The 25,396-nt window shown below is 40.9% G+C and overlaps 1 protein-coding gene across 1 annotated transcript in view; it reads left to right on the top strand.

Moving 5' to 3' along the window:
- The window catches only part of drp2 (dystrophin related protein 2), a 269,547-nt gene that overhangs the window by 169,765 nt on the left and 74,386 nt on the right, over nucleotides 1-25,396 (top strand). Inside the window, exons 4-5 of the mRNA XM_061725644.1 lie at nucleotides 7,991-8,147; nucleotides 24,624-24,744. Coding sequence (XP_061581628.1) covers nucleotides 7,991-8,147; nucleotides 24,624-24,744 — 278 coding nt within the window. The remainder of the gene's footprint in view (nucleotides 1-7,990; nucleotides 8,148-24,623; nucleotides 24,745-25,396) is intronic.

Genomic DNA, 25,396 nt, shown 5'->3' with positions numbered 1-25,396 from the left:
TATTATGAGTTTTATATATATAAATAAACAGATATTTTAAAAGAACACAAATGAGGACTCTCTAAAATGTTAATGTCATTAGTGAAATAACCATTGTTTGCAATTAAGAGAGGCATTTTACAGCTAATGAGTTATATATTACAAAGATACTGTACAAAAATGAAGAAAAAACAGGAACAGGAAATAATGTTTTCATGCCAAATTGAAGTTCACATTTGTCTTTGAAGGAAAAAAAAAGTTCACATTTTCTCCATAATTTAATTTTTAACACTCCCTGCATTCTCTGATCAAATGCACTTAAACTTGGCCCTTAAATGTTAGAATTTACTTGACTGTGTATTCTAATTCCATTGGAGATAGAATACCATCTCTTGGCAGACCTTTAGCCTGTCCTACCTGGAGTCAAGTCGGGGAGGAGCTTTCCCCTGCAACACCCGTCATGTGACAACAATTACCACACAAGCAGTTCCCTATTTTTCTGACCTGCTGTGCAGGTGCTATGAAAGCAGAAACTGAGCTGTGGGACTGTCTGTTTGAGGATGTGTGAATCTCTGCTGTGTGGTTTTAATCTTTTTGAAGCTCCTTTGAAGAAGTGCCAGGTTCATCTTTTGACAGATGACCTTACTGAGATATAATGGAGGCTCGGGTTTGCACTGACTTGAATCAGAAGTCTCACCTCATGTCGAACGTGTGTGCTGTATGTCTGCATTCGTATTCACGCGTGTTATGGAGCAAAAGGCGGTTGTGTTGGAGCCACAGGAAGAAACAGGTCTGTGATTCAATTACCAGTGAGCAGAGCTGGAGGGAGCAACAAGAGGCTAAAGGACATCATGGTCTGCTTCACTCTTAAACAAAGAGGCCTGTCTGTTCTGACATGTACTCTTATAGCTTGATTCCGCTTTTCTATTTTCCTCTCTTTAAGTCGCAAATCATTCCTCACATGTCTTCCTGGAAGTGAAATCCCTGAAGTGATACCTAATCCCTCATGTGTCAGAACCACTCTCTGGCAAATTCAATTTAGAGGAAATTGCCTGAAAGTATTGTTTTGGTCACTAACATGGCATTGCTGATGATAACATGCTTATGGTGGTGGCTGAGAGGATAATGGATGACTTATTTTTTCTCAGCTGTTGTTGATACATGTATATTGTGTATGTCCAAACAGGTGTAACAGTTTCTTATATCCAGGGGTCAAGATGTTGGTAGCAACTATGGAAAATACAGCTCACCCACTACAATAGCAACAAATTGCATCCAATAAGCTCAAGAACCTATCTAGGAGAAAAAAAACAGCTCAGTTGCAAAAATGTTTTTCTCAACAATTATCATTAGTTCCTTTTTCCCCCTCAATTGTTTTTGGCAAAATCTTTGTCTCTTCATCTGTTTGCTTTTTTAAAGGAGCATGAGGCAGGATTGAGGCAGGATTTATGAAAAAAAAATTTATACGTTTTAAGTTTTCTAGTAATAATGTCAGATGAAGCGTTCCAAACCAAAAAGAATGAGCCCTCTAGCGTATCTCTCCGTTGCCTTGAACAGGCTGTGTGCTAGAAAATGTGCTGCAATTGTGGGGCCGAATTTCCCGTGCTGCAGTACCCCGGCGGCCGTCGTGGCGAAGGGTGGCGCTAATGAGTCTCATTTCTTAAAAGGAGCCTCATGCTCCTTTAAATGGTTGATTTAGGTCTGGTTTTGCACTACACTTGCAGTTTGCTAGAGTGCATAAAGATTAGACCGAAAGAGGTCATATGATCCAGTTAAGCCATATGCGCTGTATATATACTATGCTCCAGAGGATGTTCTCTTAGGATATCAGTTGTTCCCTTTATGAAAATACAAACATAATCATTTATTTTGGAACCATCCATCCATCCATCCATCGTCCGCCGCTTATCCATTCCCGGGCCGCGGCGGCAGCAGTCTCAACAGAGATGCCCATACTTCCTTCACCCCAGACACTTCCTCCAGCTCTTCCGGGGGGAGTCCGAGGCGTTCCCAGGCCAGCCGAGAGACATAGTCTCTCCAGCGTGTCCTGGGTCTTCCCCGGGGTCTCCTCCCGGTGGGACATGCCTGGAACACCTCCCTAGGGAGGCGTCCAGGAGGATCCGGTACAGATGCCCAAGCCACCTCAGCTGACTCCTCTCAATGTGAAGGAGCAGCGGCACAACTCCGAGCTCCTCCCGGGTGACCGAACTCCTCAACCTATCTCTAAGGGAGCGTCCAGCCACCCTGCGGAGGAAACTCATCTCGGCCGCTTGTATCCGCGATCTTGTCCTTTCGGTCACTACCCAAAGTTCATGACCATAGGTGAGGGTAGGTGCGTAGATTGACCGGTAAATCGAGAGCTTTGCCTTTCAACTCAGCTCCTTCTTCACCACGACGGTCCGGTACATCGACTGCATAACTGCGGATGCTGCACCGATCCGTCTGTCAATCTCACGCTCCATCTTTCCCTCACTCGTGAACAAGACCCCGAGATACTTGAACTCCTCCACCTGAGGCAGGACTTCTCCACCCACCCGGAGAAGGTACGCTACCCTTTCCCGGTGGAGAACCATGGCCTCGGTTTTGGAGGTGCTGATTCTCATCCCTGCCGCGTCGCACTCGGCCTCAAACCGCCCCAGCACATGCTGAAGGTCCCGGTCCAATGAAGCCAACAGGACAACATCATCCGCAAAAAGCAGAGATGAAATCCTCTGGTTCCCAAACCGGATCCCCTCCGGCCCCTGGCTGTGCCTAGAAATCCTGTCCATAAAAATTATGAACAGGACCGGTGACAAAGGCCAGCCCTGCCGGAGTCCAACATGCACCGGGAACAAGTCTGATCTACTGCCGGCAATGCGAACCAAACTCCTGCTCTGATCATACAGAGACCGGACAGCCCTTAGTAGAGGGCCCCGGACTCCATACTCACCCCCCACAGAATGGCACGAGGGACACGGTCAAATGCCTTCTCCAGATCCACAAAGCACATGTAGACTGGTTGGGCAAATTCCCATGAACCCTTGAGCACCCTGCGGAGGGTGCAGAGCTGGTCCAGTGTTCCGCGACCGGGACGAAAACTGCATTGTTCCTCCTGAATCCGAGGTTCAACTATCGGCTGTAATCTCCTTTCCAGTACCCTGGCATAGACTTTCCCGGGGAGGCTGAGAAGTGTGATCCCCCTGTAGTTGGAACACACTCTCTGGTTCCCCCTTTTTAAAGAGAGGGACCACCACCCCGGTTTGCCACTCCAGCGGTACTGTCCCCTTTCCTCCATGCAATGTTGCAGAGGCGTGTCAACCAAGACAGCCCTACGACATCCAGAGACTTGAGGTACTCAGGGCAAATCTCATCCACCCCCGGTGCCCTGCCACTGAGGAGCTTACTAACTACCTCAGTGACCTCGGCTTGGGTGATGGATGAGCACGTCCCTGAGTCCTCACCCTCTGCTTCCTCAGTGGAAGGCATGTTAGTCGGGTTGAGGAGATCCTCAAAGTATTCCTTCCACCGTCCGACGATTATTATATTTTATTTTGGAACATTAGTAGCTAAATGAGGTAACCTTGCTAATCACTGTTAATGTTTTACACTCAAATCACAAATGTTGTTCTACTTTTACTACAACTAGATGTAACACTTTTTAGCCTAGGTAAACATCTCTTTCCGACTGTTGTTTTTGGGAGATTATGATCTACAGGGATAATGATATTTGAGTGCATGCCCATGACGTTTATAACTGAAACAGTGGGATTCTTTTGCAATGCCATCATCTCTGCAGTGCCAGCTGTGCCACTGATAGAAGAGCAGAATGTAACGCTAACATCTCTTACACTGCTGGTAGGTGGCAAGAAGGTAAATATTCTCTGTTTTTGTTTATAGTTTCCTCCTGCATACCCATAGCAGTTCCCTCCCTCACCCAGTCTTGTAAATGCAACATTTGTGTCACAGACAGCTTTATGATATACCACTGTTGCAGGTGCAATATAGCTTTAATGAGATGCTCTTTATTAGGATTTCAGATTATAGAAATGCTTGGTTCGGCTTGGATTTTATCCATCTGAGCACGTTTTAGATACCAGTGAAGCTTCAAGTCATGTGTTACCATCAATCATTTTATTTCTTTCTTGCAATCCAGCTTCTGAGACTTTCACAACTAAAAACACAAGTACTACTCTCAGCTTTTAACACAACTTTGTTCTGTCTGGCAACGATTTTACAAATGAAACGACAATCTGGTCCTCATCAAGTCTTAATTTTACATAAATTCGCCCTTGGATATATAACTACACATGACATATAATACTTGTATATGATTTAACTGACCTAATTCAAAATGTAAATGTAGAATGTGAAAGTAAATAGATTCAACAGCTTATAGAATATCCTTCAGGGGCAAGGACTAAAAGTAATAATTTCTTGTATGACAATATAGGACTTCAATTTGCAGCAATTTTAACTCACTCTTCTTGACAGTTATTTGGGTTTCCTGAAATTTGCAGTCATTCCTGTCATGCAAAGTTCCCTTTCATTCCCACTACAACATGTTGATTGTGTTGATGACTGGACTTCCTCTTGCCTTTTGTGAGCTGGGATAGGCTCCAGCAGACCTGTGACCCTGTACAGGATAAAACAGGTAAAAAATGGATGGATGGATGGATGATGACAGGACTTTGACTGGGACACTTAATAACTTTGTTGCTTTTCTTTTTCAGCCATTCTGTGCCATATTTGCTGGTGTGTTTGAGAGTCCTATTTATTGATAATTTAAGTTTAAGCCGACAGACAGATTAGTAAACAGGGAAGTTCATGGTCCACCCAGTACTTCTGGGGTATCCCAATTTGGGCACTGCCAAACAAGTCCAAGTCGCTTTATCATCATGCCTGACAATTGGCAGGAGGAACTGATGTGCTGTTTTTGGTTTTCACCAAAGATGACGCTGTGCATTACAGCCAAATGTCTCCACTGTGGCCGTATCTCTCTATAGGTCATCATTCCAGAAAGCTTGTTGTCTGTTGAATTGAAAACATAAACCATGTTGCAATGGTCATGGCAGAGTGAAGATATCGTCCTCTGGAAACCCTTCCAAACAAACTATATTTGTGTTTTTTTACTGTATTGTCATATAGAACATTTTAACAGGACATCTCGGGTCTATTGACTAATTCTGAGTATATATCATTTCCTGTGAGCACTGCACATAGACATGCTGTGATGTCCATTGCTGTGAAGGCTAAGAGTGGTCTTAAATACTTTTCATTTGTGAAAAACATTTCCTATTGTAGAGTAATGGATTCCAAATTGTCAAATTACAATAGATCTCTAATCCCTCCCAGATAGCCGGATGCCAACCATGGCCTGTCTCAGATCCTTCCTGATGACTCGTCTCTCTTGGCATTGTGTCAACACACCATATATCTGCAGCAAACCGGGAGAATGCCTGCTTTTGTAGAAGCGGTCACACATAATGATCACTTAGTCAAATGCATTTGATTAGCAGCACTCGGCTGTTATCTAGACACTTAATTCCTTTTAAAATCATTGAGTGTCTACGTATTCTCGACAGTAAATAATCACATCGTGTAAAATGTCTTGTGTTTTTCTTTTGAGGTCGCGTTTGTCTAATTTTTAAGATGTGCTTTGGACCAGGTCATTAAAAAAACATTATTTTTTTTTGTGATGATGCCTAAAACCTTGACAGAGGTTGTTTATATGTTCAGTGAAAGATAATTTCTCAAACTATACATAGCAACCAAAAGTCAACATCCTCATTAAACAAGATATTATTTCACACAACTATTCTCCGGCTGACTTTAGAACAATGATCTCATCTCTGTAAAGGCAGAAGATAAATTAATCATTTTCTGTCTGTTGTTCTGTGTTTCGTTAAAACAGCATGTTTCCATTTAGAAGTTGGTAGACAAATCATCTTTCCAGTCCATGATATTTGCATACAAAAGACTTTTTTCTTCCTAATAAATAGTTTTTATAACTCTGTAGCAATGTTCTGTTGTGTCTTGTATTTGCAGATATGGTGTTCCACTTTATGGTAAATTAATTGTATTTCTGTATATGAGAAATATTAAATAGAGACCACCATAATGAATTGTGAGTTTGTCAGGGGTAACTGTGGTGAACATGTTGCAATTCTTATTAGAAATGGTTCTCAGAAACATAATTGCAGGTTTTATAGATATATCTATTGTTGCTTCTGTAGATACTGGACCAGCAACCTCGTTTTTATTTAGTTTGAACCTTATTCAGACCCTTGTTGAGTAAGAATGCAAGAATATTCAGCGCTCATTTGTAATAGCATGAAGCTATCATCTACAGCACATTATTTGTTATTGACAGGCTCAGATTGTTGTTAGACATGTCGAATAAGAATATGGAATGGTTTTATACATAAATACTATAGATATTTTTGTTAGTTTATTCAGAGATGTTTGATGTTAACAAATGCCAACCGTATACTGAGACGTATACTGCACCAGCTTATCCAACTGCTCTACCTTTGCCAGGACAAAGGGTCGCTCCATAAGCAGTTTGGACATGCGAAATTGGCCCAAGTGAAGTGATGCTCATATTCATCAGACCCAACCATTTACATCAGTGGACATGCAGTAACTAATCTTTTACTTTTCTTTTTTTTTCTACATTTCAGATGTGAATATTAAGCTGGAAAATGTGCATGTGGCATTTGAATTTGTTGGTTATCACTATTTATTTGAGCCTGGGCATATAGAAATAACTTCTCACAATTCAAGAGGGTGAGCAAGAGAGCAGCCAGAGGAAGATGAAGTGAATAAAATGTCTACCACTCTGCAGCAGGTCTCGCTGCTCTTTGAAGATAATTTTTTACTCAAGAATTTTTTTTTCTTTAATTTGAGTGACTCCAGTCATCATGGTGAAAGTGCTCACTACTAATATGACAATATGCATTATACAGTGTACCCACCGGAGTGTTTACATCTATTTGTAGCACAATTAACAGCGACCGCAGCGTGTCCCATAGGTGGCCTGTAAAAAGCTTGGCGAAATGTCACTCGACACTTCCTTGTCAGTTTGGCAAAGTGCAAACAGTCTGCTGTTTGTGATTCCGACTGTAATGCTATTCTATTCTGCTCTTTTCAGAGCAGCTCCCTTCCACTCACATTTACACTTCACCCGTCTGAAACAGCTCACCTCCCACAAGATTTCAGAACGACAGGCTTGTTCTTTAGCAAAGGCTTCAGCAAAGATCCCTTCCGTATTGTAAAACACTTAACAACACTCTGCACCCGTCCGTTATGAATACAAGCACTTTTACTTCGCCACACTTCATTGCCCCGTGTTGTTGCGTCCCAGCCGTTGTTACTTCCTAGCCGTTTTGCAGTTTCCAGTGCAAGCATTCCTGCGCTTTGGAAGATTTTTGCTTCCATCATTAATTTAAACCTAAATACAAAAAAGAACTGAACCAGGGTTGAAAGAACCCAGAATTTTCCTTTAAGATCATTAATCATCACACGCTCTGCTTGCAGATAACAATGCTTTCTCACCAATCCTGATGATTTAGTAATGTAATATTGTTGTAATTAGCTCCATTCTCAGCCAAGTATTACAAATAGTGTTAAAAGGCATCATTTGGGTACCTCAGGTCCAGAATGATGTGCTCAGGCTGGCTTGGCAACTTTAGAGAAAGCTATATCCTCGCTGGTTCACTGGCTCAAGCCAAAGATGCACCTTTTTTTATGAAGAGCACAGGCTGAAATGCTTCAATGTTTTTCTTTCAAAATCCCGCTTGAATAATGATTAAATAAGTCAAAGCATACTGTGAGACAATCCTTACATCGTTTTTGAATTCCAAGTGAGGCTTTAAGTTTGTTGTATTTGATCATTTTTACAGAATTTCTTTGATGTTAAAGTAAATACTGTGTTGTTAATCTTGACAGTGGGAGGTGACCACAAACCATCTACAGTATTTAAGTTGCGCTCTGGAAAATGTTTGCTAAAACAGCTCTGTGTGTGTGTTTGCAGGGCTCGGCTAGAGGCCTTCTCAGACAACAGCGGGAAGCTGCAGCTCTCGCTACAGGAGATCATAGAATGGCTGACAGCCAAGGACGAAGAGCTGTCTGAGCAGCTGCCCATAGGAGGCGACGTGGGGGCCGTCCAGCACCAGAGGGAGTTCCACCAGGTGAGCAAGATGATAATACCTATTCAGTACATCAAGTACAAATTAAGATAGACTGTTTAATCCTGCCTCAGCGGAAGCAAAAGCCAGAGAAAGCAGAATAAATCCATGCAGACGTAGACACAGTGTGCGGCAGAAGAGATGGTTGTTCCTGCAGAGGTCTGCACCTGTATTCACATGGGCGCAATGTGAAATATGGATGGAGTTTTTTCCCTGCAGGGTCATGTCTTATGATCTGTGCAATGTGAACGCTCAAGGTTTGACCTCCACTGATTTTTGTAAAGTGAGTCGTTTATTTTTTTCCACAAACAAACTGTAAAATGTAAATAAAAACAAAATATTATGATTTTCAAATCATATAAACCCATATTTTATTTACAATTCATATAATTAAAGTGAAGAAAAAAGAAAGAAAAAAAGGAAGAAGAAAAAATATATATATTTTACCTATTATGCCATGACTTAAAAAAGTTTGGACAAGGTAAGCTGGGAGTTCTAAGTCTTCTTCTATTTCTTCTTTGTTTCATGATGCTCTAAATGTTTTCAGTTGACAAAAGGCACACACTACAGCAAGGTCACTTTAGACTCTTCTGCTACCATGGAGACAGTGTGTGGTTTAACATGGGTTTAACATGCTTAAACCTGTATACCTTTCAACGTTGATGGTTCTTTTCCACATGTGCCAGATGCACATTCCAGAGGCCTAATTCACCTTCACCACCGGAGATGCAGCATTTCAAACTGATAACAAATCTAATGGTCATTCTCCTCTTTAGTCCAGAGGATACAGCATGCATGATTTAAACAATACATTTTTTTTTTAAAACCCAGAAAAAAAACCCAAAAATTTAATCTGACTACAGAAACGTTTTCTACTTTGCCTCCACTTTGGTCCAGAGAAGTTTGTGGTGTTTCTTAGACATGTTCACAAATGACTTCTTCTTTGCATGACAGATATTGAACCTGTCCTTGGGGATGGCACGGTAGACTGTGTCCTTAGAGAGGGATTCTGGAGGTGTTCCTGAGGCTGTGCAGTGATTTCCATTACAGAATCATGCCTGCTCATAATGAGGTGCCACCATAAAGCTTGTAGATCACGATTGATTTCCGGCCTCGTCTCTAACACACCCAGATTCCTCCAGATTCTCTGAATATTATGAGGATTTTTTTTGGTACTATAGATATTCACAGTCACAGTCTTCTCACTTTTACTCTGGGGAATATTATTCTGAAATTGTTCCAAAATTTGTAGATTGTCCATCTTTACTTCTGAGAGCCTCGTTAAGATTCTCTTTTTATACCCAATCACTTAATCGCCTTGATGCCAGATTGTCTGATTAGTTGCATTGTGTTTCTCAAGGTGTTCCTTTTTTTTTTTTTCATTACTTACTTTCCAGCTTTTTGCTGCCCATTTCCCAACTTTTTACACCCATTTTTTATGCAGTCAAATTCAAAATGAGCCATCATTTTTTTAATGAAATGGTAAAATATCCCACTTTCCGCATTTTATATGTTTTCCATATGATCTATTGTGAATAAAATAGGAGTTTGTGAAATGTTCAAATTATTACATTCAGTTTTTCTATGTCTTTTACACAGTGTCCCAACAGTTTGGGAACTGATGGCTGACTAAGTACAGAAACACGTAAATAATGTGGAACATTTTGGGGTTAATTCTTTTAATGGGAAGGTAAGGAACAGCAGCATGTTTTTGAGTTTGTACGGCAGTTACAGCAAACATGATACTTTTCTGGTGGCTTCAGCAGATCTCACAGATATCGATCAAGGCTGAGTTTATAGTTCAGTCTCAGTCAATACTGGATGGATTGCTGAAAGTTTTTTTTTCCCGAATTCAGCTGTCACTGATACCGCTGATGGTGGCAGTGTGCTTCGATGAAGAAAAATAGAAAAAATTGCTCAAAGTCACAGTGCAAACACATCTTTGCTCAAATTTGGCAGATTGAATCCATAATCAAGCACTTTTGAAAGTCACGGTGAAATAAAAATAATACTCTCCAAGTTCTGCTTCAGTTGATCAGTTTTATCGTTATTAAAACATTGAAAGTCTGGCTTGTTTTTATTAGATGATCCTTCTTTCTCCCCCGCTTCAGAGAGCCGTTTACACAGTTTTGATAATTCATGTAAGAATTTCAATTTAAACCATTTAATTTGAGGGAATTCCTCTCTATATTTTAACCAGCTTATGTTGAGTTTCTCTCAGATATTGGTTAAATATTAGATAAATCAGTATAACTTATTTTTCATTGTTAATTCAGGGTGAAATCAGGAATGGGACTAGTCAGGTCGCTTCAGTTCAGAAATGATGTTATAGGTCGTGTGTTGTCAGATTACCAGTCAGAACGGTAGACATATTCAATTTAATACTGCAAGCAAAAGTACTTAATTCTCAGATTTTTGAAGCCTGAACAGATGTTTGGTGTTTTTTGTTGTTGCTCTAGAGTAAATGATAATATTCAGCTAAAGGGAAACAGAATGTTGTGATTTTTTTCCTAGCTATGGCAGAGGGGACCAGTTGTGGCAGAAGAATGACCTGACATTGACTACTGACGATCTACATGGCACAGCCATCAATTTTTTTTTAAAGATTTCAGTGAATCTTAGGTAAATTAATACTTTGTTTAACACTTAGCCACTTGAAGATTTGGCTTCACCCCTTTATCAGCAATCTGGAACACTTGACAGTGACGAGTGGGCTGAATAAAGGCCAGAGACATGCTTTACCAGTATAAGCTGACACGATGGGTAGCAACTTTCATGTTTTGTTTGTGTAAATATTAAAGAGTAAGTCTTTAAGGAGCGTTAGTTACAGCTGCTGACAGAATTAACATCTCTTGCTGTCAGATAATTTCTATGTTGTTGAGGGATTTGAATTGGACTTTAAATCTCACCAAGGGCATCAAGCTCAAACACTCAAAGACTACAGCTTTAATGCTTTAGTGCTTTAGATCACTTATCAGTGTTTAAATATTACATTCAACCTGATATTCAATGCAAAGAAACTCAGATCATTATTTGAGTTAAATTACATCTCAGCTTGTCAACTGATTCTGCTCATTCAGAGGTTTGAGTGGCTGTGGTTCCTTTGAAACATTATCTCTTAATGTCATGGCTCACACACAGGCTTCATGGAGCTACCTGGTGTGTACTTCTCATCTCAGGTGGATGTTGGGGTCCACATACTCTGCTGTGTCTGAGTTTTATTCAGTTAGACATTTCAGGGGTGAATACTTTTTTTATTATGCATTTATGCAGGTTATTTCTCATACCACCTGGCAAAGAGCGGACACTGCAGGTGATACCAGCAATAAAAGTCTAGCGGCAAAGTTTTCATCTCATCCACCCAGACCATGAAAAAAATAAAGAACTCAACTGATTTTTATTTATTTTAACGTTACTGCAGATTGAGAGTCAGAATGGATACAGTAAGTCATGCAAAGAGACAGAAAATGAGTGTCATTGCAGTGGAAAAGTATTTAAGCTATTTCCTGTCATATGCAAATGTATTTTATCCGGCTTGTTGTTATGTATATTTAGCCACAGCCTTATAGTTGGATGGACTGTGCAGTCAGTCCAGTTCAGTTTTGTACTAACATGACTCTAATGAGTTTGTTCCTTCTGGAGCAAAAGGGGAAAATACATTAAACAACTGAATACATGTACATACATTAGTATGGAACCACACCGTGGTTAACAGCTCATTAATGTTTTTCTTTTTCTCCAGTTACTGACCTGTCTTGGTCAGTCTGCAGAAAGGTTATTTTCTCCAATTGTATAGGGCTCTGCTCACCCACATGGAGTACACTGTGTTGTTGTACATGATGCCAGTGAGTCAAAGTTAAGTCACCCTGAACACAACAGAACTACAAAAGAAACAATCAGAAGAAGGGTCATTTTGACCCTGCTGTTATACCAAGATGACGCATCAACAACTCAGTGTTGTTACGTCCTTCATGCAGCTTCATACCACAGTTGGAGGATTTCAGAGGCAGAGCATTATGTTTGTCCAGCTGGACAAGTCACATTACATCTGGCGTATTTCTGTCACATCTGATTACAAGGCTCCTTTCTATTCCCCAAACCCCTTCAATAAATTTTCCCACCTTGTTCTCTCTGGCGTCACCATAAAACAAATCTGCTTGGTCACAACACTTTGTGTTTTTCAGCTGCTGATTCTCATATCATCCATGAGGGAAAATCCTCTGCCTGGTTAATTTGCGGCCCCGTGCCACTGGTTACGTTGATGCAGTGATGTGTTATACAGTTTGCAACACTCCCCGCGTCTGACTGGTCGATCAAAGACAGGCAACAGCCTGTGTATTTCTGGCAGAGAGGAGAACCGTTTGTGGAACACTTCTGAACATCAGCGGATGTTTGGTGTAGTCCCAAACTATTTCATTGGATAATTTGTGGCGACTATACCACAACTGGATTAGCCTCAGAAGCTGACCTCCAAATCACAACATGCCAATGTTCATATCACCCTGCAGTCATGAAATCAGCAGTTATATACACCCCATGCCACCCTCTAACTGCCCTGTCCTTGCCCTGCTATGTGCAGACATCTGACTCTGGCACACAATTTATCACCAAAGGGGTCTACAACACAGTCGATTCAAATCTCAGCATCCTTTTGCACATGTGAGTTATAAAACCTTACTGGTCAGAGTTTTTCACGACCACAGGTTCATGGGTTTTAATGTCTAGTGAATAAGTCAAAATTTTTGCTGTGACACAGATTCAGAGGGATCTCATAACCCCCGCCCTTGCCGTGCTTCCAGCTACAGTGTGAGCCACATTGATTCAACACAGCCAGCATCGTTTGAGGAAGCAGTTGCCGCCACAGACCAGCATGAGAACAGCTATGGCACGAATCATCGCCCAGCACTTATCTACAATAAGTGCTTCTTACTTCATAAAAATACACAAACTTATGAAAGTACCGGATGATCTGATTTATTGATCTGATTTGATTAACCTATTATTAACAGTGAGACCAGATGGTCCGTTTAATCACATGGTGACTTCTTGGGAAGTTTCCTTTGACAGATCATCTAGTATTTTAGCTTAAAGCAGCACAACGTAACTTTCAGCTTTTGTTGAGTTTGGCGGCATCTTTTGGACAAAAGCGGTAGTGCTTTACCAGAAAGAACACTACGTTTCCCATGAGCACCAGCGCGTACTGCCGGAAAGATCCTGTCCCGTCGCGTGCATTTGTTTTGATAGCTAATGAAGACGGGACGGACTTTTCTGTTTCACCAAGTGAACAGACGGAACGCAAAAAAAAGATGTTAAACTGCTGGAAATGAACTGGAATTTACCGGGATACCTTAAACAAGGAAGCCAGGGAGCAGTATATGGAGAAAATAATGATTATTAACGGTTTGATCCATATGAAATCCCTACTAAAGAAAGGATTTACTGCCGCAGTTCTGCAGAACCCACGTCTCCGGCTACCTTGTTTAGGAGTGTTTGGGAGCTGCTTTGGTAAATGCTTTGGTAAATGTTTGACTCACCATGTGTTTCAATAAATTTGTATAATAGTACAACATACAGTACATGTTTTGTATCACTCTTACTTCTCTTTTCTTTTTTTTTGACTGCTCTATTATGTTGAAGAGGCTCCGAGGCGTGAGCAATATTTTTGTTTTCCTCGTGAGATTATTTTTTTCCTCTGCAGCTACAAATAAGAGTTAATATTTTTTCCTCAACAAACTAGTTTTATCTGAAGATTGGGATTAATTGCACCGCAGAGAGCTGGCCAGCAACTGCGTTTAGCTGGCGAAGTGGGGAATAAAACCCGTGTTTTGATCCGACCCGGTCTGTGTGAGTGTTTGTGGTACTGTGTGGAAGGTGTTTGGTCGTTACAGCCGCGATCCAACCGAGCCGATGACTCTTTCACTATTTTATTCTCTTATATCAGATACTTGGCCTCCGTGGTTCTGCCTCCAAGCAGGAAAGCGGTGCAAAGTAAAACCATTAGGATCTTTTCCCCACGTCTGTTGTGTGGAGCTGCTGCAGCCACAATGCAGCAACGGGTTACCAGCTTTTGCGGAGCTGCGCTCCACGCCCCGTCCATTTTCGTCTCGACTACGAATCGGGAAGGAGGGGGAAGTGACGTATGCCGTAAAGCAGTCAAAGCCGTAAAAATGTGTAGTTTTTTAGTGTGGCAGGGTTCCTACCATGCACCTCAAAGTTACATAGTGCCAGTGAAGGCGATACAGACCCCTCAGACCATGAAAGAGGTTCATTAAACCTGTTGGAAGTTGATGTACCATCACAATGACTCTGGAAATATTAGATTAAGGTGGAAAAGTTACATAGTGCCGCTTTAATACAAAACACCTGTAGTATGCCTAGTTATACTTGTTAAAGTTTTGTCACATTTACCGTACATTTATTCAGTTTCTGAGCTCTTTTACTTAGAGAGACATCATTATGACTGTGAGTTTCTGTGTTCCCTTACTTAGTCTACCAAAGAGTTCAAAAGAAGAGCTTCTGCCTGTGGTAATGACACCCACTGCTGGGACAATTGTAAAAATCCCAGGACATGTTTAAGGGATAAGAGTTTCTCCTGTGAAATCCAGTTAATTGAAATGTGACATAGTCCCCTGTGCTCTGTGTTCAGGGAGGATTGTAAACTCAACTGGAAATGCCCAGCAGGTAGACAAGTTTATGTACGTTTGCCTTTCTGACTCGGAAAAGTCATAAAAATCATCAGCCTATGCTGTCTGCTGAGGAGAAGCAGTAACTGTATTATCACTCATCATAGTTGAATTCATGCTTTTAATTGTTATAATTGGGATTCAACAGTATAGACGTTCCTCAAGATGGTTTTGAAGGGTAAAGCAATTATAATGTTTGTTCTTTTCATTCACATTCTTGTTTAAAAACAGTTTTTAACTGAAGGACAACTTTCATTTCTTGGTCCCAAATGATGCATCTTATGATGTTGGACCTGTGTACTCAAGCCAAACATGCAAACACTTCCAGTGGTCTTCTTTAACGCACTCTTGCAATTGGTTGTCCGACCACAGCAAGGTTTCCCATTCCACCTCGCACTCCTATTTTCTCTGCTCATGATAGGAAGGCAGCGTCCATCGACAAACGTTTGTAACTCCTCCTTCACCTCAATTAAACTTCCATCCGAGTTGGTGCACTGTGGAATCAGCCTGCTAGTTAAAATGGACAACAGCAACATAAACCAAACATACTTTTCACTGTATTTCCCTGTCCACCTGCTCTGTTTTTATTCTCTTCCCATTATCTGTCTTGGCTTTTCTCCCTTTCCTAATTATGCTCTTATTTGTTGCTTAAGAATCATATGATATTGACCCAAAAAGAAGGTAATCGTGCTTGTAGGACAACTCCCCCTTTTTTAAAACACATCTAATGGAAAGAAGAGCCCCACACCTAGTTTAAGTAAAGACGGCAGCATATCTTCAAAGTCTGAGGGTCAAAACTGAGAGATACTTGGCCTTCACTGAAAAACCCAGTCCACAGCACCAGATCATCCATTTGTACCAGCAGAGTCTGGTCCAGGCATGGTGAATGGTTCTGTTGAACCTCTGGTGATTTACAAGACCTACAATTAAATAATGGCTCGGCTGGTCAATTCTTTTTTGTTTTTTTAATCATTTACAGACAAATTCTCCAGTCAGCCACATGGAAGAGCCCAGTAGAGTTATTTTAGACTGTTATTGTTATTAAGGTCAGCTCTTTTTGGGGTTTTATATCACATTCTGTGATACCATATGGTTTTACTGCCTAGCAGCTGTTTTGTAGCTCTGCTCTGTTTACAATAACAGCATAATCTTCTTTATTTTGAGCCAATTCAAACTAATTTTGCGTCTCTTTCTTCTGAGTGACAAATGGATGTACTGATGTTGGTGCTTTAAACTCTAGACTCTGAGCATAAGGCAGCTTAACTTTTCTAAATATAATCACTGTGGGAAAAAGTTTTATATTCAGGTAAATATAGCATATGATTTTAAACATGATTTTTCTTTTCAATGCTCTCTTTTTTGTTCAAATGACAGCACAGCATATCTTTGTGATCTATGATGCCTCCTCTTCCTCTTCTGGCCGTACTAAAACTTTTCTAACAAAGCAGACTTGGAAATTGCCTTGGAGTTTTCTTCTGAGAATTAAAGCATTTTAAAAAATGTGAATAAATGATCTTAAGAGGAGTTTGTGTTACACTTCATGTGTGTGTGTGTTTGCATATGTTTGGATGAGCGTGTCTTGCTTGCATGTATTCGGCATGGCAACAGATGGTGCAGGACGTATCTCTAAGGGTGAGAGTGGTATAGATGTGTGTGTTTGTGCATTGGGATGAGTGTGTATTCCTGCTTTGATGGGATTTTGTGTGTCTTTTGCAGCTGCAAAAAATTATCTGCTTCACCTGAAAAGGAAAATAAAATGAAAATTTATCCTCATCTGTGTCAGAAGCACATTGAGAAAAAGTATCCAGAGAAAGTGAAAGGGATGCCATCAACAGGGTTTAACCAAGTCAATGAAGCCATTTCCTCCCCCTGAATTTTCTTCATTCCATGCATAATGTATCTTAATCTGATCTGAAGGCTCCGCTCTTAATGTTCCTCCAACCAAAGATGAAGCCTCTGAGTGTGAAATTTAGCTGGAATTAAAGTTTTAACATGACAGCTGGCTCAGGGAATCCATGGCTCAGCTCCTCTTTGGGCAGCAAAGCAGCTAAAGAGAGGGTAGAAAGAATAGAAAGCCAGAGAGGATGAAGGGAGGAAGCAGGATAGGAAGGAACCAAGGATGTGAGGCGGAGGGGGAACTTTATGATTGGAGCCCATGTGTCAGAGAGGAAAAGGAGCAAGGCAGACAGCAGGTTTCCCCCCTGATTGTTGCACTGGGAATCTTATCTCAGGCCCCAGCTTTCCATCACTGCATATATTTGCCTGTTTGCTTGGTGCCAGCTGGTGTGTGTTGGATTTCCATTTGGGGCTTTCTGTTTAACTTTACTCAACTGGTCTTATCAGGCCTGGCGGGCTCAAGTCCTGCGGTTCTCAATAGGCTTTGAAACACTGTCACTGCTAAGGTTCACAACACTGCTAATTCAAACTAGTTATGTAGATTTTTAGGTGAAATTGTAATCTCTTTATGCTGTAAGAGGATTGAGAATGCTGGCTTCACCTAAATAAGTTACCGTGAAGAGAGGGAATATCCCTGGCAGTAAGTCTCACACCTGCAGTGTGTTTAATACAGAACAAAGATTAGTGTAGAAGAATGGAGAAGGTTGGCTTTTTTTCAAGGGCCGGGGAAGGCTCTGGGTATCTGCTCCGTCCTGAAACATAAAGTTAAGACGTGTGTGTGTGTGTGTTTTCTTTCTCAGTGAACTCCTCATCTGTAATTTGCATAGTGAGTACAATTGGACTAGAAGATGTGGGCCCTCAGCTAATTGGCACTTCTGTGTATAGAGGCCAGACAGCCATTACTCCCAGTAGATTCAGTCTCCTATTGTGCTCTGGGCTCGGTACCAGCAGACAGCTCTGTAATCTCATGGGATTCTTCTGTAGATCACATAGTGTGACGGCATGTGTTTGTGTGTGTTCAGCCAGAGTCTGGTAGAACTTCTTCTTCTTCTTTTTCTGTGTCATTTGTCTTTTTTTTTATGCATTTGCTTCTCAGCCTGTGTGAAATGGTTTAATCTTGAAGCACAAAAATAAAAGCCATTAATTCTCTTACAAGTTATAAACTCAGAAACAAAAACAACCTTTGTTGATTTGGTGAACTTAAAAGGTGTTTGCTACAGTTTTTCTTAGCCTGGTTCAACAAAGATTGTGTTTTTACATGAAATCAAGCTTCAGGTTTTTTTATTGATTCATTTTTTTCACATTAACAAACCATACTTTAATCTTTGTTGCAGTTTGTTGCAACGGCTCACATGATAAGTTAACTGTCCATTTGGGAGCTTTAGATTGGAAAGAGCAGTACAAGCCACATTAACCCATTGCTACAAATTTACACACACAGGAACGGGCGCACACACAGATCAACACGTTAGGGGCATGTTGGGTTTTAATGTCTCAAACTGGTTGTCAACACTTTTGGTCGCAGCTGTTATCACTAATTATTGTTATAAATGTGTCTTTTGGTGTTAGTAACTGTTACCATGGGAACTACAGCAAAGAGGGAAGAATATGCTTTTAAAGTCAAGGATAATCACACACTTCTTAGCCTTCTTTGTAGAGCCTATGGCTCCCAGGAGAAGAGTGTAGCTGTTGGTGGAACTTAGATCAGATGAAGTAGGAGCAGTGTGATTTTTGTCCTGGTTGTAGGACGCTGGAGCAGCTCCTTACCCTTGCGAGATGGCTAAAGGATGTGTGGGAGTGTGCCTAGCATCTTTGCTATTCTCAAAACATATGGGTCTGTTGAGTTCAGCAGACAGAGACCTCCTGTGGGCGTTGAGAGATAATTACCACATCCAGGTCTGAGGGCACGGCCCTGATTCGGTGAATGCCCAGAGGGTTTAAGTATCACGGAGTCTCATTCACCGGTAGTAGAACAAAACAGCAGAGGGACAGACAGAATGAAACTGTATATGCAGTAATGTTGGCACTCTCCTGGTGTGTAGTGGTAAAGAGAGAGGGGGACCAAAAGAGACACGCTCTATCAAGAGCACATATGTAATAGGAAACAATCTGGGTGTTAGGGATGGACGGTATGGACTAAAAAATGTATCACGATAATTTCTGGCATTTATCCCGATAACGATAAAAATGACGATTAAAAAAAATACCAATTCAACTCCATCGTTCTATAAATCTATCTCGCTCTCAGATCCGCCATGTTTGTTACACAAAAACGTCATCAACGGGAATTTATCCTTTTTTCTTTCTTTCTTTCTTTCTTTCTTTCTTTCTTTCTTTCTTTCTTTCTTTCTTTCTTTCTTTCTTTCTTTCTTTCTTTCTTTCTTTCTTTCTTTCTTTCTTTCTTTCTTTCTTTCTTTCTTGCTCCTTTCTTTCTTTCTTTCTTTCTTTTCTGGCAGGCTCATTTCTTTCTTTCTTTCTTTCTTTCTTTCTTTCTTTCTTTTCTGGCTCCTTTCTTTCTTTTCTTGCTCCTTTCTTTCTTTTCTTGCTCCTTTCTTTCTTTTCTTGCTCTCTTTCTTTTTTTCTTTCTTGCTCCTTTCTTTCTTTTCTTGCTCTCTTTCTTTTTTTCTTTCTTGCTCCTTTCTTTCTTTCTTTCTTTTCTGGCAGGCTCATTTCTTTCTTTCTTTCTTTCTTGCTCCTTTCTTTCTTTCTTTCTTTTCTGGCTAATTTCTTTCTTTCTTTCTTTCAGGCTCATTTCTTTCTTTCTTTCTTTCTTGCTCCTTTCTTTCTTTCTTTCTTTCTTTTCTGGCTAATTTCTTTCTTTCTTTCTTTCAGGCTCATTTCTTTCTTTCTTTCTTGCTCATTTCTTTCTTTCTTTCTTTCTTTCTTGGCATGGCATGATAAAATCAACTGATTTAAGCTTCATGAACAGTACGCAGCTTCTGATATCTGCTCAATAGTTTAAATGTAGTGTCTTGCTGCGCCACACGCTGTATCAATGTCAGCAAAGTTAACTCAGATGATGCTGATACAAACTGTATATTGACACTTATTTGACCTCACAGCTACTCATTTACCTACTTAAGACATGGTATAATCTCATAATCTCTGTTTCAGATTTTGAGTCACAAGAGTACATTTTTATAGGAACGTCTCAATGTTTTGTATTTTATGTTTTTTTTTATATATATATCTGTGGAAAACATGAAACTCCAACTTCAGTCAAACAACTCCTGCAGTGGATGCACTTTTTAATTAGAAAGCATACTGGTCTAGTCTCTGCCTAATTACACATTTTTTATGCTTACAGGTAGACATATTTGGGATAACAAACATAACATAATCTGCCTGTCCATGAAATAACAGGTGGAGCTGGGAAGGAGCTTTGATTTTTAAGAGCAACAGTGAGCTTGGCAGTGAAGACGTCTGAAGATATCTGAGTGACAAGTCATTCAGGCTCCTTATATAGTTGTAAGAACGAGATGGAGTAACTGGAATGAACCAAGCAGGGGGGGGGGGCGAGCATTTATAAACACTGCTGAAATCATCTACTTGAACTTGCTCCCTGAGGGTTGCCTCATATTTTAAACTCTCTTTGCTTTTAACTTCACTTCTATACTTTCTTTAAAAGCTGAGAAATTGAGCTTTAGTGGGGTATGACACGTTTGTTAGCTTTTCTAGAAACCCCCGGGTTGCAGGAAGTCTTTTCCAATGAAATGAGCTTTAGAAAGCTTTCTTAAAAGGGCGAGTGAGATTTTGATGACTTGAATATGGATTTGACTCTTCACTTTTATGTTCGGGCTGAACTGCACTCAGAAGATACATACATCATAGAAGTATAATAATATATGTTTTTCAGTCTTTTGCATTTTTTTCTTTTCTTTTTCCTATTGTGCTGCACTGGTAATATTTCATCATAATACTATCTTGTAGAAGTGTGAACAATAAACCATCACCGTGCGTTCCATGTGTTTTCACCCGGGTGGCCATGATGTTAGCGGCTGGTAATAAATCACTTTAACTGCATCATTAAAAATGTGACTGCAGGGTGATGATAAGAGAAGTTTGAGTTTTAATTTTTTTGGTTTTTACTTGCAGTCTTCACATTACTTGAAGTCTTATTGCCTTTTTTAAAAAAACAAACAAACAATCTATTTAACTGTATATCTCACAAATTTGAAGAAGAGAAAAACTCCACACCTCATCTAAAGAAAGTTCAATTTATTGTGTCGAAGTGGATAGACTTTCCTTATCTGAACTGCAAATGTTGAATATGATGACCTCATTTGTCATTGTGTTTTTCTTTGAGACGGTACTGTGAATTCATTTGTACTTACCACTTAAAGGAGCTTGAGGCTGGATTTATGAAAAAAAATTGTATACGTTTTAATTTTTCTAGTAATAATGTCAGATGAAGCGTTCCAAACCAAAAAGAGTGAGCCCTCTAGTGTATCTCTCCGTTGCCTTGAACAGGCTGTGTGCTGCAAAATGTGCTGCAAGGCTGGGGCCGCTTTTCCCGCGCTGTCCTGCGGATGTGACGTCACATGACGCTGCATGCGCGTTCTCCCCGTTCTCTCTCCCGTGCCGGCTTCGCTGTTGGCTGCAGTACCCCCGACGGCCGTCGTGATGAAGGGTGGCGCTAGAGAGTCTCATTTCTTAAAAGGAGCCTCATGCTCCTTTAATATCCATCAGGTGTTATTTGCCCTTTCTTGGATGCCAGATTTCTGTCAATAAATCCTGTAAGTGTTTGACTCTCCGTGCTGAGCATCCTCCTCACTGAGGAGGATGCTCAATACTCAATGCCAAAGGCTTCAAGTAGATACTGTTTTCAACACTAATTAATTTTTACATCAAGGAACATTGCACTCGCTTCCAGTACAGTCCAGCCTAATGTATTTCTATCAAGCAACATTGTAAAGGAATGGTGGAAAGAATTTTCAAACAACGTTGTGAGATACTGATCTTGCAAAAAAACAAGTTACTCAAATTACTCAAGTTATTACTTCTAGATATGGTTCTTCAAGCTATAGACTCATGGAGTGTACTTTATAAGTCGGACTGGACTGAATCCCAAGTTTATCAACAAACCAAACACTCATCTAGTGTTAAGAAGTCCGTTCAAAAAGGCCAATGCTAACAAGCTGACAGTGAGATCATCACCACCGATGGTTGTGGAGGCTGCAGTACTCTAGTGGGGGAGCAACCCCCCCCCCCCGTTACCCCCCTAGTCCTTAAAAAGATACTAAAAACAAATGACTACTCTGCTCAAAAGTTTCCAAAGACTTTGAAAAAAAGGCTTGATTTTTTTAAATTATTTTTTTAAAACTATAAAAGATCATTTTTGGCCCCTAAAATAGTTACACCCCTGCACATGCTGCAAGTCTGTGTGACGGGCCTCCTGCTGTGTGGATGAGAGCACTCGAGCCGCAGTAGAGAGAGCGAGCTGGCAAACTTCTGTGGGATAATTAAGCTTCCACAGCCCACATGTGATATTTTCACTTATTTTTAAGCTCAAGTCAAGTTCAATTTATTTAACAAAGTTAAATTTCAACCTGGAACCAACCACCAAAGGCAACTCTTCAGTACGTCTGTTAATTGCTCGCCAGAACGGGTTCTTATTTCTGAATTGTTGGTGTATCGCAGCGCTCCTAAGTCTCACCCTCACCCATTTCTCATGCTGAGAAATCATTAAATTCCCCGCACAAAAATTCCAACAGCCCATCTTACGAGTCAAAGGCCCGACTAGCCTGCAGTGCGCTGAGAGCTCATACAGCTCAGAGCAGCTGTCTTGCGTTACCAACCTATCGGCCAATCAGAAAATAGAGTTTTTTGTTGTCGGGCGAGGTCTGAGATTCAGCCTCAAGCGCTTCATCCCCTGTAAGACAACATTTGAATACAGAAAAGTTACAAGTTCTTTTTGCAAAAAAGGAGGGAGCAACCAGGAGAAGCAAGCAGAAGAAAGTTATAGAAATGAAGAGAGAATGGACGAAAATTGAGGAGGGGCACTGAGAGGCGAACATAGCAGGAACAAAGTGAAGAAAAAGACGAACAAGAAGACAGTGGTGTTAGGGACGAAGACAAGAGGGGATTGGGTTCAGATAAAGGGACAGATACTAAAGAGGTAAACGATGAAGATGAGGAGGAAAAAGATGGCAGGGAGTCAGAGGAGCAACCCTCAGATTCAGCTGAACCAACTGATATGTTTTTCTTATCTATTCAAAATTCCAGTGTAGCAACATAAGATGATACTCCACAAAATAAGGTGCTTTAAAGGTATTGTGACATCATTTTTAACATGCTTTTAACACTATTAAAAGTCTTGGCCAACATCCCTCAAATGTGTCTAAAAGAGTGTAACAAGAAAAACTTCACTCTAGTACTCCATTCCTGGCTTTTTATGACAGTGTTTTTTTGCGCCGTGAAAAACGCTTCCTTTTCCCCCTTTCCTGTCAATCATTGCGCCGCTCCTCCTCCCAACCTCCTCCAACCCAACCATACGCTCACAGCGGCGTCGGAGAGTTAAGCCGGGAGCGACAGGCGAAGAATGCACGGAAAAGCAGCAGGGCGAACCACAGCAAACAATCATAAAAATAAAGGCATGCAAGCAGCACTGTCCCCTTATCTTAAGTCCAGTCAGTGGCCGCGGGTCTTCTTAGCAGTTGTCCTCCGGTGATTAGAACAAAAGAGGCTCTAAACAGCTCCGTGTTAAGCCTGATTTATGGTTCCGCGTTAAATCGACGCAGAGCCTACGCCGTAGGGTTCAGCGTATGGTGCGCGTCGCCGCGTAACCCTACGCCGTAGGTTCTGCGTCGGTGTAACGCGGAACCATAAATCAGCCTTTATGGTGCGCTGGAGAGGAGAGGAGGCAGGGAGCTGGGTGGAGGGGGCGGTGATTTAGCGGCCCTTTACGTAACGACCCGCCACCAAACCAGATGCGCCGTTTTTGCATAGTTATGTGGAAAATCCCAGAAAGCAAACAATACACTGAATGTTAAAAGTTCGTTGTTTTTTGGGTGTAATTGATGTCAAGACACCCAACAAAACACAAAAAATCATGTCACAATACCTTTAAGAAAAATCCTCTGTTTTAAGGTTGGATGTGTAAAGCTTTAAAATTCATTTTCTGTGGTAGAGAAACAGTGTTAGTGCATTTGGTCATTTTATTTGTCACTATGTTTTTTCATGATTTTTTTTCCAGACATATCAAAATGCAAAGGGGATGTATGGGAGAGTATCAGGACCACTGAAGAAAAAAAAATACAATTCTAAGGAAAAAAAAATCAGAATTCTGACTTTAATCTCAGAATTGTGTTGTTTGTGACCCTGACACTCTTGCGTAGGGATGCACCAGCAACTTAACTTAAAGATGTTCCCCAAAACCCTCCAAGGAGCAGCATAAAGAAGTTTACATAGACATTGGAATTTCCTCATACTGCGCTGATGTTGTCCCACGCCAACCTGTCTAGACCTCCTGTCGCCCCTTTGGCCCCCCATGTAAAATAGTCTAGATCCGCCAGTGGTTAAGCTTTAGTCGTAGTATGAATAAGCTGCATGTATATGATCAATAGGCACCAGTTGCTCAGACATAGGGAACTTTCCCCCACTCCTGCTTGCCACTACTGCCACTAATGCATTGCCACTCAAAAAATAATGACGAGAGCGGGACTATTACAAACAGAAAGACATCTAGTCGTTTTAAATATATGTAACCAAAGCTAATGTTAATCTAAACAGCCATATAAATCATGTTAACCAAGGTTCCTTTCAAGTCTGCGTTAGATGAGGTTGTGCTATTTGAAGAGTAGACACGGATTCAGCTCAGCCTACAGCACTCCTCCACATCCAGCAGTTGAGCTTAGGAACCGCTTATATCATTCTTTCTTGCTTCTCTGTCTCCCTGCAGGCATTCATGGAGGATGTTAAGTCTCGTGGGCCCTTCATCTACTCTGTTTTGGAGTCTGCCCAGGCCTTCCTTGCGCAGCACCCCTTCCAGGAGCCAGAGGAGACCCTGACTGATGGAAAAGGTCTGCTCCCCCTGCACTCTGGGTCAACCTCACTGGCAGCCAAAATGTCATGATCCCCCCTCAGCTGACACCCACAGATCATTTGACAGGGCCCATGCAGGTGAAATTTTGCATCAGGAGCAGTGATCTGTCCTCTGGTGTTGCACTGAGCTGAGGGAAAGGGTCGGGAATCAATTAGCTCAAGTTTACCATCTCTACCATCTGTTCAGATCAATAAAGCATGCTCATCCATTTTCTGACTGTCAAATCGTCTTCCTAATGGTTTTCTCTCATGTCTGGGTGCTCACCTGGGGAATACTCAATCTCTCTTACTGTGTTCTCTAACTTGTCATGCCCACTTTATATAATTTCCTCTCTTTTACAGTAAGTTTACCAGTCTTCTCAAATTATTTCAGCTCTACTGTGTTGTTACACCTTTTCTATTTCATTAACTCTTTATTTGATTTGATTTTTGAATTCAATCACACTTTATTAATCCACAAAGCGAAATTATATTATGTGAGCATATATTACTAGGAAAAATGAATAGATATTAAATGAAACAAGAAAAAAAAAGTTGACAACTTGTGTGAAAGCTGGGTAACAGAAAGAGGCATGGTTGAAATCCGGGAGATGTTGAATGCACTGGTTGATATAAAGACTGGAAACACAA

The sequence above is a fragment of the Cololabis saira genome, chromosome 7, assembly GCF_033807715.1.
Source record: "Cololabis saira isolate AMF1-May2022 chromosome 7, fColSai1.1, whole genome shotgun sequence".
NCBI lineage: Eukaryota > Metazoa > Chordata > Actinopteri > Beloniformes > Belonidae > Cololabis > Cololabis saira.
The sequence above is the reverse complement of the archived record's forward strand: the minus strand, read 5'-3'. Positions and strand labels throughout refer to the sequence as shown.